Source organism: Heteronotia binoei, chromosome 16, assembly GCF_032191835.1.
Source record: "Heteronotia binoei isolate CCM8104 ecotype False Entrance Well chromosome 16, APGP_CSIRO_Hbin_v1, whole genome shotgun sequence".
NCBI lineage: Eukaryota > Metazoa > Chordata > Lepidosauria > Squamata > Gekkonidae > Heteronotia > Heteronotia binoei.
In genome coordinates this window covers 59,583,972-59,603,988 of record NC_083238.1, presented here as the reverse complement: position 1 = coordinate 59,603,988, position 20,017 = coordinate 59,583,972, and the positions used below count along the sequence as shown (strand labels likewise).

At 46.6% G+C, this 20,017-nt stretch overlaps 1 protein-coding gene across 1 annotated transcript in view; it reads left to right on the top strand.

Moving 5' to 3' along the window:
• Positions 1–2,428, top strand: part of PGAP1 (post-GPI attachment to proteins inositol deacylase 1) — an 82,694-nt gene extending 80,266 nt beyond the window's left edge. Inside the window, exons 26-27 of the mRNA XM_060257388.1 lie at positions 1,392–1,496; positions 2,280–2,428. Of these exons, the coding sequence (XP_060113371.1) occupies positions 1,392–1,496; positions 2,280–2,418 (244 nt within the window). The 3' untranslated portion in view covers positions 2,419–2,428. The remainder of the gene's footprint in view (positions 1–1,391; positions 1,497–2,279) is intronic.
• The last annotated feature ends 17,589 nt before the right edge of the window (positions 2,429–20,017 follow it).

The window sequence follows — 20,017 nt, the reverse complement described above, 5'->3', positions numbered from 1 at the left end:
GCTTCTCTTATGTTCTTATGTGACACAGAGTGTTGGACTGGAGGGGCCACTGGCCTGATCCAACAGGGCTTCTCTTATGTTCTTATGTGACACAGAGTGTTGGACTGGATGGGCCATTGGCCTGATCCAACAGGGCTTCTCTTATGTTCTTATGTGACACAGAGTGTTGGACTGGATGGGCCATTGGCCTGATCCAACGGGGCTTCTCTTATGTTCTTATGTGACACAGAGTGTTGGACTGGAGGGGCCACTGGCCTGATCCAACAGGGCTTCTCTTATGTTCTTATGTGACACAGAGTGTTGGACTGGAGGGGCCACTGGCCTGATCCAACAGGGCTTCTCTTATGTTCTTATGTGACACAGAGTGTTGGACTGGATGGGCCATTGGCCTGATCCAACAGGGCTTCTCTTATGTTCTTATGTGACACAGAGTGTTGGACTGGATGGGCCATTGGCCTGATCCAGCATGGCTTCTCTTATGTGACACAGAGTGTTGGACTGGGTGGGCCATTGGCCTGATCCGACATGGCTTCTCTTATGTTTTCTTATGTTTCTTATGTTCTTATGTTTTTCAGTGAACAGCATATGAGTATAACACTGGGGGAGTTCTTACGTTCTTCTGCTCTTATGATCTCCTGATGGCACTTGGGGGTTTTTTGGCCACTGTGTGACGCAGAGTGTTGGACTGGTTGAGCCACTGGCCTGATCCAACATGGCTTCTCTTGCGTTCCTGCATCATCTTCTTGGTCCTTATTTGCCACCAGGCAGGCTCGTTCGTTGATTAAAATATTTCATCCTGCTTCCTTGAGGCTCCAAGTGGTTTCCAACAATGAACTAGGTTCAGGTTGCTATTTGAATATTGGCTAAATGGCCCTGTTGGCGGAAGAAACACTTGGCAGTGAGCGTAGAGTGGCATCTGATTGCCTGCTTCTCTCCCGGTTCTCTCTCCATATCTGCAAAACCTCTTTTCCTTGTGTGAGCCGACACTGGTCTCTTCTCAGCGCTCTCTTTTAATTCACGACGGTAGCCCCTTATTGGCATTCAAGATAATGTGTTTTGCAAACAAGCCCTGTGTACTACAGAAACCTTCTGCCTTTCCTTTTTTTTGCATTTATATATTATATTGAATTTTGAAAATATACAAGTTAATATCAATATTAATACTCATATACAATTAATTAATCTTATGGAATCAGGTTATAAGCAAGCATAAATACTTACATACATGCAATAAAATAGTAAGAATTTTAAGTTATATAGATGGGTCTAGATATGTAAACCATTTTCTATCCAAGGAGAGAGATCAAGATGAAAACAAGATTAAAGTTAAGGCAATAATTCCTGCATCAAAATACAACCAATCTTAATTGCCTTTCCTTTTTCATCTGCAGGTACCACGTTCAACTTGATCCTGATCCATGTAGAGCCGTCTCTTTTATCCTCACCCCCGTAGCAGGGATAATTATGAATGCAAACGTTGCAAAGATGAAATCAAGGTAATTTCGTTAACGACTTGCAGTGTTCACTTCTCCTGTGCAAAGACCCACTTTCTGTGTGCGTTGCTTTTATTTTGTTCTTCTTCACGATTCAGTCAAATGTAATTTGGGATACAAGCGCAGTCTCAGGTGGCCCAACGGCTAGCGCTGGATTTGGATTAGGGAAGTGATAGTCAGTTGTCCCCACCCTAATTTGAGGAGAAAGAGCCCCATGGTGCCAGAGTGGTAAAGCTGCAGTACTACAGTCCAAACTCTCTCGTCACGTCCTGAGTGGGTTCCCTGTGGAAGTTGGGTTCAGGTAGCCTTCCATCCTTCTGAGGTTGGTAAAATGAGTACCCAGCTTGCTGGGGAGAAAGTGTAGATGACTGGCGGAAGCAATGGCAAACCACCCCGTAAAAAGTCTGTTGTGAAATCCAGAGTCAGAAACGACTGGTGCTTGCACACAGGGGACTGCCTTTACCTTTTTTAATTATGAGGAGAACCTGTAGTTCCATTCAAGTGTATCCATAGATGCCTTTCTTCTAGTGTTGCTTCTGTCTTCAGAATTGATGGAGAACACTTGTTAAAGGGCAGAGTGGTACACTTCCAATCACTTGTCCCTTGCAGACTTGAGGTTGCCTGCATAGAATGCTATTGAGTTGGTTTTTAAAACAGAAGAGGGATTAGATGCTTCACACTGTTCCCCCCCACACACAATATTTACATGGCTTTTTATCAATGCCACAGTGTTGACAGTTCTAATAACAGTATTGTGCTTTCTTTTCCCCCTCTTCTCACCCACAGTAAACTGTTGAAGATCGCCGTGTATCTTCCGCTCCCCTTCTCTGTTGCTGCCGTGGCCTTCGTGCCGATGCATTTATACAGAATATCCCACTTTGTAATCATTCCTCTCTCCCTTCACGCATTATGCTGCATCGTATGAAACCAGTTAACCAAAGCACTCGGCCCTTCCGACGAAAGGCGGGCGGGTTGGAAGGAAAGGGCAATCGGTGTGAGGACGGCGAGAAGGACATCTGCCATCAGCGGCAGAAGGGAGAACAATTCTGGGGTAACGCAGGATGGGAAATTCTTTTTGGTGGTGAGCCTTTGGTTTGGAAAATGTAGCGCTTCAGTCTTTTAAATGGTTCTGCAAAAGTCCAGTGCAGTGTTCGTAACCTGATTCTGGCAACACAGATCCTGACAGCTGGTTTTGTTGGTGTTAAGTTACTGAGATATGTGGTTTTTTAGTACTTCTTTTTTAAAACAGCAATCATGAGCTTGTATCTCAAACGTTCTTGTATTCGGAAACAAAGCAGGTGCAGCCGGCAGCCAACTGTGTCCCAAAGCGACTAGCCAACGAGACAATCGAAACGTTCTTATCTCCCAAGAGGCAGCCGTTACGGCTTTGTCTTTCCTGAGAGGTGTGCGAAAGCAAAGCGCAACCTCTGGACAGATGCTGGAGTCAAATCAAGAGCTTCTATCTGGGCCAGCAGATCTGCCGGATCATATGAAAGAGGGGTGACCGAGTATCACTGAGTCAGCGTACCGTGGGCGGGAGTAGCGTTTGCGCTGCTACTCGGAATATTGGTTGTTGCTGACACCTAGGGCAGATTCTAAGGTTTCGGTACACAGAGATTCACTTTGGTATGCACAGAAGACTGCAGATTTATACCCCGCCCCTCTCTCTGAATCAGAGCCTCGGAGTGGCTTACAATTGCCTTTCCCTTCCTTCCCCACAACAGACACCCTGTGAGGTGGGTGGGGCTAAGAGAGCTCTCCCGGAAGCTGCCCTTTCAAGGATAGTCTCAGAGCGGCCTACAATCTCCCTTCCCTTCCTCCCCCACAACAGACACCCTGTGAGGTGGGTGGGGCTGAGAGGGCTCTCCCGGAAGCTGCCCTTTCAAGGACAGTCTCAGAGCAGCCTACAATCTCCCTTCCCTTCCTCCCCCACAACAGACACCCTGTGAGGTGGGTGGGGCTGAGAGGGCTCTCCCGGAAGCTGCCCTTTCAAGGACAGAGTCTCAGAGGGGCCTACAATCTTCCTTCCCTTCCTCCCCCACAACAGACACCCTGTAAGGTGGGTGGGGCTGAGAGGGCTCTCCCGGAAGCTGCCCTTTCAAGGACAGAGTCTCAGAGGGGTCTACAATCTCCTTTCCCTTCCTCCCCCACAACAGACACCCTGTGAGGTGGGTGGGGCTGAGAGGGCTCTCCCAGAAGCTGCCCTTTCAAGGACAGAGTCTCAGAGGGGCCTACAATCTCCTTTCCCTTCCTCCCCCACAACAGACACCCTGTGAGGCGGGTGGGGCTGAGAGGGCTCTCCCAGAACCTGCCCTTTCAAGGACAGAGTCTCAGAGGGGCCTACAATCTCCTTTCCCTTCCTCCCCCACAACAGACACCCTGTGAGGCGGGTGGGGCTGAGAGGGCTCTCCCAGAAGCTGCCCTTTCAAGGACAGAGTCTCAGAGGGGCCTACAATCTCCCTTCCCTTCCTCCTTCACAACAGACACCCTGTGAGGTGGGTGGGGCTGAGAGGGCTCTCCCAGAAGCTGCCCTTTCAAGGACAGAGTCTCAGAGGGGCCTACAATCTCCCTTCCCTTCCTCCTTCACAACAGACATCCTGTGAGGTAGATGGGGCTGAAAGAGCTCTCACAGCAGCTGCCCTTTCAAGGACAACTCTGCGAGAGCTATGGCTGACCCAAGGCCATTCCAACAGCTACAAGTGGAGGAGTGGGGAATCGAACTCAGTTCTCCCAGATAAGAGTCCGCACACTAGACCACTACACCAAACTGGCTCTCACTTTAGAAATGAACATTTAGAAATTTTTGAAATGAGCATTTAGAAATGAACACGCATAATCACTTGCAATGGGAATCCAGTGTCCATGCACATTTTCTGATAGCTGCATTAGTTAATGCCCAAAGTACATACCCCTGCAGCTTATGAGAATGTCAACATTTGAGCAAACAGTAAAAAGCCCTTCTGGTTACAGCCGATAACAGAATGCCCAGGAACACGTACAGAGTACAAACTTTTTTTCTTTAAGGGCAATGATGTCATTTCACCTGTCTGTAAATACCATGGCTTCGTCCTAGTTGATACAGAGACCCAGTTTGGTGTAGTGGTTATGTGTGCAGACTCTTATCTGGGAGAACCAGGTTTGATTCCCCACTCCTCCACCTGCACCTGCTGGAAATTCCTTGGGTCAGCCATAGCTCTTGTAGAGCTGTCTCTTCCTCCTCCTCGGCGGTCCCATTCTGCAAAAGCAGCAGCAAACCGTGAGACAGATGATTCTCTAAACCCCACTGTGCCCTGTTAGAAGAAACTGTAAAACCCTGGGCCAGTCACCTCTCTGGTTTGTTGCAGTGAGAATAAAACAGAGGAGAGGAGAACAACAGAAGCTGCTTTGGGTGCCTGTTGGGAAGAAAGGCAACATAGAAATAAAATTTTAAAAGAACACAGTCCCCGTTTGGTCTCTTGAGCGGCTGGACTGATAAGAGCACATAGCAGAAGCAAGTATTTATCTCTGTGTATCTCTGTGTACAAAGAAGTTTCCAAAGAATCTGCCTTCAGGCGGACAGAAATCCCGGTGGTGACTAACTATGGATCGTACAGTGAGTAGCAGCCTTCTCTGGGGCCTCGTAATTAAACACGTGGGGCATTATAGCCCGTGTTAAAGACTGTCCCTCTCATATATCACCGTCATAAAAGTCAGCAGATGCTTTGCCATCCAAGCAGAGCTGAGTTATATCTACCTGCAGGGCTTTTTTTGTAGCAGGGACTCCTTTGCATTTTAGGCCACTTCCCCCTGATGGAGCCAATCCTCCAAGAGCTTGCAGGGCTCTCAGTACAGGGCCTAATGTAAACTCCAGGAGGACTGGCTCCATCAGGAGGGCGTGGCCTAATATGCAAAGGAGTCCCTGCTACAGAAAAAAAGCCCTGTCTACCTGTATACAGCTGTAAAACGCCACTTCTTCGTAGTGTGTCTGTTGCCTTAATGCCAAGGCATTGCTCTTCCAAACTGGCACCTTCCCGCCTCCAGTCGTGGTCTGGGAAGCTTCTCAGTTCTCTCTATCGATGCGCAAGTGGATACATTGTCCAGCCTTCGTCCTGCGTTATTGTCCCTGCCTTAAGTGCCTCTGCTAATTCTGACTTGTGTTTAGCAGAAACAGAAGTTTCCTTGGGTGGAAAACGGATGAAAAACGAACAAACAGCCCTTAGTGCAGAATTCGACTGTGAGCTTGCTTAAAGAACTTATAGAGTTCTCTTGTTTATAGAGGCGTATGAACCATTATTAAGCACTTTGTAGCTGGAATCCATGTCTTCGGTGGGGCTTTTTAGACTTAGGTTTACGGGGCTCAGAATCTTTAGCCTTCAAAACTTAACGCCCTTGCTGCTCTCAGGGGAGTCCTTGAGGCAAACCTTGCGTTCTTTAACCCTGAGATCCAGCCAGAAATGTGATACTGTGTTTATCTACAAGGACAAATGTGAACTCTTGCCGACTGGATCACCTGCAGCTTCAACGAGGATCCTCCTCCAATGGCTGTGCTGGGCTTTTTTTGCCAGTTGTTGGCAATGGAAGCTGCAAAACCTCCAGGCCTCCTAAACATGAGGAGAGTTTTGGTCGAGAGGATCGCCACTGTCAGAGCCCCGTAGCGGTAGCAATGCCCTTTGCCAAACGTTTCCGGCGCTGAGCAGTTTCCAAAGGGCAGAAGAGGTTCTTCAGCATTGCATGCTGGCTTGCTTCCTCGGATGTGGGCTGGTTCTGGCGAGAACGTGCGGTTGTCCTAGGAGACATCCTTGTCTGACCCAGGAACCGCCCTGTGTGCTCCTGAATCGCCTGGTTCCATTTCACAACCTTTTTCCCTCGCCCACCACCATTGAACGAAAGGCTGTTCCCTGAAGCAGATGAAAGTGACTTCTTGCTTCCCTGCTTGTGTTCTTGCTTCTCGTCGTTTAGTCTTAAGCAGAAGTTTGGAAATCAGTTGGGAGCTCTCCGTCATGCTACGGTTAAGCAGGACACCTCCAGAAAGATAGCTGCGTATAATTACTTACAGATTACCAGGTGGTTGACTCCCTGTTTGTATTCATTGTAAGCATGACCAATCCCGTGCGGTATCTCGAACACACTCGAGAGTTCTTGGTGACTTAACGCTGATCTTCTATGTTCTGCGAGTCATACGTAGAGCCCAGTTAGCTGAGGCGCTTGGAGGTCTGTGATTGGCTGTTCCCGTAGCTCTTTTAAAGACATTTGAAACAAACGCTGGTTAAATTGAATTGGGAACTCTCCGGTGGGAAGATGCGGCACCCTCTCCCCCCCCCCCCCCACGTGAATTGACCCCCAAGGGGTGCATGTCCCCCCTCTGCCAAAGAAAATAACAAAATGGAGGAAAAAGCATTGAGGGTAGCAGAGGTGGAATTCTAGCAGGAGCTCCTTTGCGTATTAGGCCACACACACACACACACCCCGGATGTAGCCAATCCTCCAAGAGCTTGCAAACAAGAGCCTTGGAGGATTGGCTACGTCAGGGGTAATATGCAAAGGAGCTCCTGGTAGAATTCCACCCATGGAGTGCAGGCTTAAACAGCCCTATTCCCCAACCCGATTTCAAGTTTCAAGTTTATTTCAATTTATATCCCGCCCTTCCCACTGAAGTGGCTCAGGGCGGCTCACAGCATATAAAATCTAACATGAATTTTGAATTTAAAACATCTTACACAGTTAAAACAGTAAAATAATAAAACATATAACAGCGGTCTATCAAAACTACACTCAGTTTCCAATGCCAGTTAGTTATAAGCCAGCCGGAAGAGGGCTGTCTTACAGGCCCTGCGGAACTGGCCAAGGTCCCGCAGGGCCCTCACCTCTAAGTTGGCCCATAGATTTGGCCCATAGCTGCTTTGAATTTTCTTTTTAGAGATATGATGGATCCTGTCTCTGATCTCTAGTTCTTTTCTAATTAGGCTCTCGCCATAGATCTGCTCACATACACACGTATGATGATTTGTACTTATTACAGTCATTTTCTATAGAACTTTTGTATTTTTGTACCTGGAGGTCTTGGTTGCGAATCAATGCGTTTACAGTTCTCAGTTACGCCTGTCTTTGAATTTTCTTTTTACGCTTTGAGTCTCTGCCTCCTACCTTGTGCATACAATTTTATTTTAAAGTCACTGCTCATTGCAAGTAAAAGTGGCCGGCCAGCGCTGCAAAGTATTTCACTGGAGCAGAATGCAGAAAGGGACTAAAAATAGAATGTAGAAAGGGACTAAAGTGTAGAAAGGGACTAAAAATAGAATGTAGAAAGGAACTAAAAATAGAATGGAGAAAGGGACTAAAATATAGAAAGGGTACAAAAAAAGCCCCACACGTACCTAAAAGAAACTGCCTCTGGGTTGTAGTTGTGCGTGACTCCCCCAAACAGATAGATCCAGGAGGGCAGCTGTGTTGGTATGAAGCAGCAGAACAAATTTTGAATCCAGTGGTATCTTTAAGACCAACCAAAGTCTGTTCAATGTATGACCCCCTCACACACACACATACATTCATTGTGCCCACTGGTATTCCTGTGATACTGTAACCAAAAGTGATAAAATGTCTGTTCTTTGTAGTGTATCCAGCCCAGTAAATTTCTGCCATCATGAAGGTAGAATGTTGAAGACTACTATTGTCGGTAACACCCAGGGCTCACTTTGTAGCAGGAGCTCCTTTGCATATTAGGCCACACACCCCTGATGTTAGTACAGGGCCTCCTGTAAGCTCTTGGAGGATTGGCTACATCAGGGGTGTGTGGTCTAATATGCAGAGGAGCTCTTGATAAAAAGCAAGCCCGGGTAACACCATGACAAACTTAGCCGTATTTGAAGAAGTCCACGTGCATGCACAAAAGCTTATATCCAGAATAAAACTTTGTTGGTCTTCAAGGTTCCCCACTGGACTCTGTTCTGCCGCCTCAGGCCTACACGGCTGAATCCAACCACAACAAAATGGCAGGCTCTCTCCTTTTCAGTATCTGCCGTCACCCTGCTCCAACCATCCTTTCTGTGCCTGGGTGCTTCAGTCTGTGCACAGAACTCGCATTCCTGGAAATATCAATGGAGGGAACCCACCCATATGCAAGTTTCTTGAGAGGCCTGCATTCGTTCACCCCACCCCAAAAACAGGGAGGACCACAACACACAAGAAGTTCATGTATGCTTGTCAATACATGGAGTTGTCTTGCTTACAGCATTAGACTCTGAGCTCCACTGAGCATCCGGTGAACAACACTGTTGCTAAATGCTGCGTTAAAATTTTATGGTATTAATGAGCGTCGCTCAGTTATTTGCAAATGTTGCTTATGCGCAGGGGTGGAGTTCTAGCAGGAGCTCCTTTGCATATTAGGCCACACGCCCCTGATGTAGCTAATCCTCCAAGAGCTTACAAAGCTCCTTTTTGTAAGCTCTTGGAAGATTGGCTACATCAGGGGCGTGTGGCCTAATATGCAAAGGAGCTCCTGCTAGAATTCCACTCCTGCTTACATGGATACGTATTGCCGCTGAGCAAAAACATGACAGTTTCTGAAATTTTACCTGTGGCTCTCTTAGCAGCCCATGATTTGTTGATGTGTTGGAAGTATGTGCTCCTTTTTATTTCACTGGATAAAGAGAAATTAGAGGATTTCTTTAAAAGTGTCACTGAAATGTCCCAAGAACGGTAATTTCAGAAGTCTTAATTACTTGGGCTCCATATTCCACTAAAGTTGCATGAAAGATGTTTCATATTTGAAATCAGTAGTTTTGAAGAATTAAGGTGAACAATGGTGTATAACTGGGCAAAAGCAAATGTTTTGTTCTGACTTCATTTTCCTAATTACTCATTTCAAGAACAAGAGTTAACTGAATCAGCAGTATCTTTAGCGGGATATCTACTAAACCACTCGAAATGTCCTTGAAATACTTCAGCAGTATTTTAAACCTAATTTTTAGAAGTGCTTATTAATTGAACTAAAATCTTATTTTTTGCTCACTCTGAAGTCTGAATATCTCCCTAGACTAGGTATGCCCCAGATTTTTAAAAAATAAAAATGCTGTATCGCTTTGTACTTTTTCACATGCCATGAGCCCGTCTTTGATTTCTTTGTTTTTTTATATATATTGGCTTAATGTGCTTTGCAACAAATCAGACATGAGGGCTAGGAGAAGGTGTATCAAGTTGTATGTGAAACAAGTAAAAAAAAGCCTTCCCATTTTGCAGTTTTTTTTTTTTTCATTTTTATGCTGCTGCAATATAAAGTCTACATTTGGTATATGTACTCAGTGTTCCAGATGCTGAATTATGGACTGTGGGTTAACAGGGTATTTCTGGAGCTGTGCGACTGCGCAGGTAATAATCGGTGATCCTGCTTAAATATAAATTACGGGGACGAAGACCAGAACAGTCATGGTGAGTTTGGATGATTTGGGTGCTGAAGCCACCTGGAAAGGTAACCTACTGCTTCAGCACTAGAGGGAACTGTTGAAGACACTCCTGGAGACTGGTTTTGTTCCTGCGAAATCCATTGTTAGGGCTAACCCTGAGTGGAACGGGGTATGAATTTGTGGTTTCCACTTGTACGTGCTTGGTAGAAGTTGTTTTTAACTAAACAAACTGAAGAAGTTCTTTCAGATACTTTGTACCTCCAACGTTACGTTACACCTCCGCGTGTCGTACTTTTGTACTGTATACTTTTCAAATAAAAATGGGTGTGATTTATTAAAAGTGCCACACGACCGATCATACATACTGTCCTCTGCGAATGTTGGTAAGCCTGTGTCGCTACTTCGTTCAAACGCTTTCTGGGTGTTAACGAACGTCTTTGCCTTCCGTCTTTGCTCAGGTATTTTACTTTGGAGCGAATTTTTATGCTCCCCCCCATTGTTATATGTTGTATTTTTGTGTATTGAGGAAATAAAATAACAAAGGAACTGAGTGTCTCACCAGCATTGTGGCTAATTGGGGTGGGGTGCTGGCAACCCTGTGAGGCTTGCATACAGTATGACGTAGAGCCAGTTTGGTGTCGTGGGTAAGTGCACGGACTCTTGTCTGGGAGAACCGGGTTTGATTCCCCACTCCTCCACTTACAGCTGCTGGAATGGCCTTGGGTCAGCCATTGCTCTCGCAGGAGTTGTCCTTTAAAGAGCCAGTTTGGTATAGTGGTTAAGTGCACGGACTCGTATCTGGGAGAACCGGGTTTGATTCCCCACTCCTCCACTTGCACCTGCTAGCATGGCCTTGGGTCAGCCATAGCTCTGGCAGAGGTTGTCTTTGAAAGGGCAGCTTCTGAGAGAGCCCTCTCAGCCCCACCCACCTCACAGGGTGTCTGTTATGGGGGAGGAAGGTAAAGGAGATTGTGAACCGCTCTGAGATTCAGAGTGGAGGACGGGATCCAAATCCAGAATCATCGTCTTCTTCATCCCTAAAGGCTTGAGGTTTCTTTAGCTTGGTCTAAGGGTCAGACACACTTCGCTCTAAAAATACCACGTCGATGGGATGCTTAATGTGCCGTGTTGCTATGGCACAGAGGCACTTCATCAGCTTGCTATGAAACATCGTATAGGAGAGGCTGGTAATCAGGGGTAGATGAGCAGTTCAGCGCCTCTTTGCCCTTTTCCTTTCTTTGCTGATAAGTACTTGGCCGAAGCTAATCCAGTGGGTGCCGGCATCTACACTCTGTGTCTCTGTAACACAACTTAGATATTCCTCTCTTGATGGACTGATTGTAAATATTTGCAGAAATTGGTTATTTTTAATGCAATAGATATTCCAACAACTAAGTTGTTACTGCAAAAAAAAACCAAAACCGCTGCTGCTGCTGGAAAAGAAGAAAAAGAATAACTGAAAACGTCCCAGTTTTGGCTTTTCTGTGTAGAAAAAAAAATATTCCTCACTGAAATCTAGTGCATTATTACCACTAGACGAGACAGTGGTCAAATTTAGCTCAGTAGAAACACCACCCTTTGATGCTTGACTATGAATGCATTTGGTAAATTAGGCCCTCGCACCTCTGGAGGAGGTACTTCTGGTTTTAATTAGGTATAATTGGGCCATTTTGTGTTTTAATATTTTTGAATTTGATCCACTAGAAGAGAGACATCCTCCTATTTTTAACTCTTGAAAAGCCCAGCTTGTGAGCCCAAATTAAGGTTGTTCACATATTGTTGAGTAAACTATATTACTAGAAGTGTTTTGGTCCAGCCCATACCTTAGAAGAAAATAAATTTTTATCTCAATGACTGGTATGGGAAAACCACTATAGTTCCTTAGCTCCTTTGCATATTAGGCCACACACGCCTAATGTAGCCAATCCGCCAAAAGCTTACAGGGCTACTGCAAGCTCTTGTAGGATTGGCTATCTCAGCAGGGAGTGGCCTAATATGCAAATGAGCTCCTGCTACAAAGTGAGCCCTTAGAAATTAACTCACTTGGAAATCAGAGTTGATTTCAAGGTTCATGAAATATACTTTTATCTGCGTGAAGAGCCCCAGCTGTTCCTAAATTATCTGCAGAGGTGTAAAAGGCTTGGATCTAGAGCAGGGGTGGCCAATGGTAGCTCTCCAGATGTTTTTGCCTACAACTCCCATCAGCCCCAGCCATTGGCAATGCTGCCTGGGGCTGATGGGAGTTGTAGGCAAAAAAAACATCTGGAGAGCTACCATTGGCCACCCCTGCTCTAGATCCAAGCCTTTTACACCCCAGTTTTCTCTGGAAACAATTTCTGCCTGTTGTTATTTTTTTGCCATGTCCTCTCTCACGGCAGCTGAACATGAGCCTCTCAGCCCGGTTCTCTTCAGTTGGAAGGCCTTATGCCTACAGAAACGTTGGTCTGAATCCAACCACAACGATAGTAGTTTAACTTATTTTATCATTACAGTAACACAATTACAACTTAACGCAGGGGTGTCAGACATGTGGCCTACAGGCTGGAGCAACCGTTCAGGGCTCTTATCCAACCCATTACCTTTATTGCCAGATGGCAGGTACTGTGCATTAATTTTTTTTTTGCTTCATTCGATTTGCTAGGTTGCACTTCCCTGGAAGGGATCAGGATACAGTGGCCATCTGGAATGGCACTTAGAGGAGGGATGGTGGCTCAGTGGTAGAGCATCTGCTTGGTAAGCAAAAGGTCCCAAGTTCAATCCCTGCCATCTCCAACTAAAAAGGGTCCAGGCAAGTAGGCGTGAAAAACCTCAGCTAGAGACTCTGCAGAGCCGCTGCCAGTCTGAGTAGACAATGCTGATTTTGATGGACCCAGGGTCTGATTCAGTAGAAGGTTGCTTCATATGTTCATGGGGAGGGATGGTGGCTCAGTGGTAAAACATCTGGTAAGCAGAAGGTCCCAGGTTCAATCCCCAGTATCTCCAACTAAAAAGGGTCCCCGCAAGTAGGCGTGAAAAACCTCAGCTTGAGACCCTGGAGAGTCGCTGCCAGTCTGTGTAAACAATACTGACTTTAGGGAGGGATGGTGGCTCAGTGGTAGAGCATCTGCTTGGTAAGCAGAAGGTCCCAGGTTCAATCCCCAGTATCTCCAACTAAAAAGGGTCCAGGTAATAGGTATAAAAAACCTCAGCTTGAGACTCTGCAGAGCCGCTGCAAGTCTGAGTAGACAATACTGACTTTTATGGACCCAGGAGGGTCTGATTCAGTAGAAGGAAGCTTCATATGATTAATACAATATAATAGGTTGAAAACGACGTAAAACAGCAATTGAACAATACAATATCCAAAGTGATCACAAATTTCCAGTTTTGATGCGGTGAAATCAGGGCATCACAGTTGTGCCAGTGCTCTTCCCAGTTATGCCATTTATACACACTTTCTTGTAAGAACACGCGCTCAAAATACATGGAATTACCCCATCCCCCACCCCCATCAGATTGTGACGGCTCAGGTTAGCTCGATCTCAGATCTCAGAAGCTCAGCAGCGTCTGCCCTGGGCTACCCTCTGGATGGGGGACTACCGCCGCCTTCATGGCTGTGAAGCAGGCCATGGCAAACCCCCTCTGAGCATCTTCTCCCTTTGAAAACCCTCCAGGGTCAGCTGCGATGCTTCCTCTAAGCTGGAGTCCTGTGAGCAAAAATTCTATTTCATGAGCTACTGGCATTAAAGTTGTGAGCTGCTGCATAAAGAACAAGACGACGACATTGGATTTATATTCCACCCTCCACTCAGAGCGGCTCACAATCTCCTTTATCTTCCTCCCCCACAACAGACACCCTGTGAGGTGGGTGGGGCTGAGAGGGCTCTCACAGCAGCTGCTCTTCCAAGGACAACTCCTGTGAGAGCTACAGCTGACCCAAGGCCATTCCAGCAGGTGCAAGTGGAAGAGTGGGGAATCAAACCCGGTTCTCCCAGATAAGAGTCCGCCCACTTAACCACTACACCAAACTGGCTCTCAGTTTGCTCTGGAGCCATTTTTCCTGAGCTAAGACAAAAATGTGTGAGCTGGAGTCTAAAAAACTAAGCTAGCTCACACTAACCTTAGAGGAAACACTGGTCACCTGTGACTTGATAGCAAAATATATAGAATCATAGAGTTGGAAGGGTTTTCCAGGGTCATCTAGTCCAACCCCCTGCACAATGCAGAAAACTCACAAACACCTCCCCCTAAATTCACAAGATCTCCATTACTGTCAGATGGCCATCCAGCCTCTGTTTCAAAACCTCCAAGGAAGGAGAGCCCACCACCTCCCGAGGAGGGAGCCTCTTCCACTGAGGAACCACTCTAAACTAACAAACCCCTCCCCCTAAATAATTCACAGGATCCTCATTGCTGTCAGATGGCCATCTAGCCTCTGTTGAAAAACCTCCAAGAAGGAGAGCCCACCACCTCCCAAGGAGGAAGCCTGTTCCACTGAGGAACCGCTCTAATGGTCAGGAAGTCCTTCCTAATGTTGAGCCGTAAACTCTTTTGATTTAATTTCAACCCATTAATTTAATTTCAACTCCTGCCTTCTGGGGCCACAGAAAACAATTCCACACCATCCAGTTCCTGAGCTAAGACAAAAATGTGTGAGCTGCAGGCTAAAAAACTAATCTAGCTCACACTAACTCAGGGTAAAGGGAACACTGGTCACCTGTGATGTGACAGCAAAATATATGTGGGGAGAGAGTACGAATGTCCGGTTTCATGAATAGCAGCCCTGCAGCAGAAGTCGTATCCAGTTCACAGTTCTGTGAAGTAAACTTTATAGATTAAGAATGTATTACTCGCGTAGAACCAAAGATCTCCCAAGGTATCTCACTGTAGCCTGGAACAATACAAGGAATGCGAGTTTCAGATTGCACATGGCTCCCGTCTCATTTCTTGCTCGGAGAGAAACGCGAATTAATGCCGATCAATGTGATTTTAAAGCCGGAGACAGCCTCGCTATTCTTCACCAACAGGTTCTTGAGTGATTTAGACAAGTCTATAAGGCCACTTTCCTGGGAGTAAGTTCCATTGAATAGCATTATTTTGGACTAGCCCGGTTTAGGATGGCTTCCTTTTGTTGGCATTCTAAACAGAGTTCCACCCTTTTTAAGTGGACTTAGAAGGGCGTACGTCTGCTTGAAGATGACGTGCCATTGAGTCACAACTGACTCAGGGTGGCCACACAAACACCTCCCCCTTAAATTCATAGGATCCTCATTGCTGTCAGATGGCCATCTAGCCTCTAGCCTCCAGGGTCATCTAGTCCAACCCCCCGCACAATGCAGGAAACTCACAAATACCTCCCCCTAAATTCACAGGATCCTGTTGGAGTTAGCATGCCTGGATATTGGAGGGGGAGCCGATACACTTAGTGCCCCCTGACCCCCTCTCCTCTCTCTCTCTTTGTTTTCTCACACATTCACATGGCCTTCTATGGAGGACACAGGTCTCTGCAGGTCTCTTGGAGAGACAGTGCCCTCTTACTCCCAAACACATTATGCTGTTGGCTGTCCAGAAGAACTGGTTGGCCACTCTGTGAGACAGGATGCTGGACTGAATGGACCACTGGTCTGATCCAGCAGGGTTCCTCTGATGTTCTTATGAAGGCCTCGACTTCTATGGTTTGTTGTTGGCCCTCCAGAGGAACTGGTTGGCTGCTGTGTGAGACAGGATACTGAACTAGATGGATCACTGGTCTGATCCAGCAGGGCTCTTCTGATGTTCTTATGAAAGCCTCAGCCTCTATGCCCTGTTGTTGGCCCTCCAGAGGAACTGATTGGCCACTGTGTGAGACAGGATGCTGGACTAGATGGACCACTGGTCTGATCCAGCACAGCTCCTCTGATGTTCTGATGAAGGCCTCAGCTTCTATGGTCTGTTGTTGGCTGTCCAGAAGAACTAACTGGCCAAAATGCAAGACAAGTTGCTGGACCAGATGGACCTTCATTGGTCTGACCCAGCAGAACTCTTCTGGTGTTCTTATCAGGGGAAAGCCTCGGTTTCTATTACCTGTTTCTATGACCTGTTCTATGGTCTGTTGTTGGCTGTCCAGAAGAACTAACTGGCCAAAATGCAAGACAAGTTGCTGGACCAGATGGACCTTCATTGGTCTGACCCAGCAGAACTCTTCTGGTGTTCTTATCAGGGGAAAGCCTCGGTTTCTATTACCTGTTTCTATTACCTGTTCTATGGTCTGTTGTTGGCTGTCCAGAAGAACTAACTGGCCAAAATGCAAGACAAGTTTCTGGACCAGATGGACCTTCATCGGTCTGACCCAGCAGAACTCTTCTGGTGTTCTTATCAGGGGAAAGCCTCGGTTTCTATGACCTGTTGGTGCCCATCCGGCGGAACTGGGTGAGTTGGACACTGGGTGAGATAGGATGCTGAACTAGATGGACCATTGGGCCGATCCAACAGGACTGCTCTTCTTATGTTCTATCTTATGGCTGCTGGTAGAGAAATCATCTCTGGAATGCCAGTCCTGGGTGGTGAGATTACCACGCAGACCAGATTTTCAGCAGACACTTCTGTCTCCTATTGAAATCAGAGTGATGTAGCTGCCATCAGATTTGCCTGGATTCTCCCCGGTATTTGAGTGCTCTTCCAACCTCTCATTATGAAATGAGCAACACCTCTTCCCATTTCCCAGTCCTCTAGCCCACAAGAGCACCATAGAGGACGCTAAAAGGTTGCCATGGACAGAAGTGGAGTTATTACTGTCTTTTGAAACCCCCCTCCATTCACGTCATTGGCAATTTCTGGTTGGGAGCTCTTTGATGATATAAATGGAGGGGGTCTGTTTCGTTGTAAATTACAAAGCAGCTAACCGAGGAGAAGAAAGAACCAGATTTACTGGTAAGTTTTATATATATATATTCTGCAATTATATTTGTGCAATGCAATTTTCCATTTCTTGTTTCTTTCAAGAGCATGTCACACAATTTTTGGTTTTGTGTGTGTGTGTGTCATTGTGAAAGGCAGTTCTGGACAGACGACACAGGAGTGTGAGGGTGGTCTTATTTGCACATTACAACTGCATCTTGCCACAAAAGAATGTGGTCTGCTTTTTGGACAGAGCGAAAGTGGAGCCCTTAACAAACACCCTTCTAAATCCATTGATGTTGATGGGTTTAGAAGGATTAGGATGGCACTGCAAGCATTCTGTGATTTAGTTTTAAAAGAGCTCTTCAGGGGTGCCTTGACTTTAGTTTGATCCCTCAAGAAGACAGCTTGAGGATAGAAAAACTAGTCCAGCTGCAGCGTAAAGACCATCACGATTTCCAGAGAAGACGCTTTCCAAAGTTAAAACTCCTGTCGTCAGACGAAGGGAGGCAAATCTCCCTTCTTCGGCAATTAGATTCGAATCCAATCACACCTCAGAGACCAAAAAGTGTTTCAGGGTGTAAGCTTTTGAGAATCAAAGCTTCCTTTGTCAAACACAGATAGAACGTGGCTTCTACTCTGATGTGTCAGATGAAGAGAGCTTGGATGCTGGAAGGCTTACTCTCTGGATCTCTTATAGGGGTCTAAGGCAGTGGCCCTCGATCTTTTTAGCACCAGGGACCGGTTTTGTGGAAGACAATTTTTCCACAGATAGGGGTGGTGCTGGTTTCAGGATGATACAATTGTGCACTTTATTTCTATTAGCTTGGTGTGGTGGTTAAGTGTGTGGACTCTTATCTGGGAGAACCGGGTTTGATTCCCCACTCCTCTGCTTGCTGCTGCTGGAATGGCCTTGGGTCAGCCATAGCTCTCGTAGGAGTTGTCCTTGAAAGAGCCAGTTTAGTGTAGTGGTTAAGTGTGCGGACTCTTATCTGGGAGAACCGGGTTTTATTCCGCACTCCTCCACTTGCACCTGCTGGAATAGCCTTGGGTCAGCCATAGCTCTCGTAGGAGTTGTCCTTGAAAGGGCATCTTCTGGGAGAGCTCTCTCGGCCCCGCCTACCTTACAGGGTGTCTGTTGTGGGGGAGGAAAGAAAAGGAGATTGTGAGCCGCTTTGAGACGCTGAAATTTGGAGTGGAGGGCAGGATATAAATCCAATGTATTATTATTATTATTATTATTATTATTACGTTGTGATATGTAATTAAATAATTATACAGTTCACGGACTGGTTGCTAACAGGTCACTTCAGAATGACGTGGCTCTCTCCCTGAAACTCCCTCTCAGGACTGTGTTGTCGTTTTTGTCCAGCCCGCTGCTCTTTTCCAGCATGTGGAAGTTGATGATCCTGATTCAGTGCGCTGGGCTGATTTTGAGAGAGGTGGGGCAGGCAGCTCCCCTGCAGCCAGAGGAGACGTGGAAACCTTTGGATAATCCCAGAAACAGGGATCTGGTAAGGAAAGCTTTGGAGAAGGGGTGGGCAAACGGTGGCTCTTTCACACACATTGTGTGGCTCTTGAAGCCCTCACTGCCCTGTCAGCTGACCTGGAGAAGGCATTTGTCTCTTTAAACCACTTCACCAAGCCAGCTAGCAGCTTGGAGAATGCATTTAAAGTTGTTTTCTTTGCACCTCTCCTTCCCCTCTCCCTCATGTTCCTTCCTTCCAGTTTGGCGTGGTGGTGAAGTGTGCAGACCCTTATCTGGGAGAACCAGGTTTGATTCCCCACTCCTCCACTTGCAGCTGCTGGAATGGCCTTGGGTCAGCCATAGCTTTCATAGGAGTTGTCCTTGAAAGGGCAGCTGCTGTGAGAGCCCTCTCAGCCCCACCCACCTCACAGGGTGTCTTTTGTGGGGGGAAAAGATATAGGAGATTGTAAGCCGCTCTGAGACTGATTCAGAGAGAAGAGCAGGGTATAAATCTGCAGTCTTCTTCTTTTTCTCCTTCCTTCCTACATTCAAGTTCTCAAACATCTGACATTTATGCTATGTGGCTCTTATGTTAAGCAAGTTTGGCCACCCCCACTTTGGAGCGATGTGCTGTTTGTGTATGTGAGCCCAGCCATCCGGCAAAAGTTCGTAACCACCTGAACACGCTTTTACATCAGCAGGAGATTCAAGAGAGGATTGGATAAACATGGAGCAGAGGTCCATCAGTGGCTGTTAGCCACAGTGTATTGATTGAACTCTGTTTGGGGCAGTGATGCTCTGTATTCTTGGTGCTTGTGGGGGGGCAACAGTGGGAGGGCTTCTAGTGTCCCGGCCCCACTGATGAACCTCCTGATGGCGCCTGGGTTTTGGCCACCGTGTGACACAGAGTGTTGGACTGGATGGGCCATTGGCCTGATCCAGCATGGCTTCTCTAATGATGATGATGATATTGGATTTATATCCCACCCTGTACTCTGAATCTTGGAGACTCAGAGTGGCTCACAATCTCCTTTACCTTCCCCCCACCACACACACAACAGACATCCTGTGAGGTAGGTGGGGCTGAGAGAGCTCTTACAGCAGCTGCCCTTTCAAAGATAACCTCTGCCAGAGCTCTGGCTGACCCAAGGCCATTCCAGCAGGTGCAAGTGGAGGAGTGGGGAATCAAATCCGGTTCCCCCAGATAAGAGAGCTATGGCTGACCCAAGGCCATTCCAGCAGGTGCAAGTGGAGGAGTGGGGAATCAAACCCGGTTCTCCCAGATAAGAGAGCTATGGCTGACCCAAGGCCATGCTAGCAGCTGCATGTGGAGGAGTGGGGAATCAAACCTGGTTCTCCCAGATAAGAGTCTGCACACTTAACCACTACACCAAACTGGCTCTTATGTTCCTCCTTTAATCAGGTGGTGATATGCATGTCCTGTTCCAAATAACTGGGATCAGTTGATTTCTAACGGCATTTTGAGATAGGCATTTCAAAAGAGAAAAAACGCAAGTGTGTACACACGTTTTTAAACCCTTACAGAACCATAAGCTTGCCCAGTATGTTCCTAGATATTTAAAGATGCACGCACACACGTGATGTCCATGTGCAATGTTTTTCTGTGGGGAAACACAGCACCATGTTCTTCTGCAGCGCTCGGGATGTGTGAAATTCCTCTTAGTTTTTGAGGCTCTGCAGTAGAAAGCAATTAATGTAAAGTGAAATAATTGCCTGTAAAGCACTCTGCACTCAGGAAATACAAATTCAGGGAGAGGTGTGATATTTGTTGGAAACGCTATTCGCCACAGCGTATTGTTGGA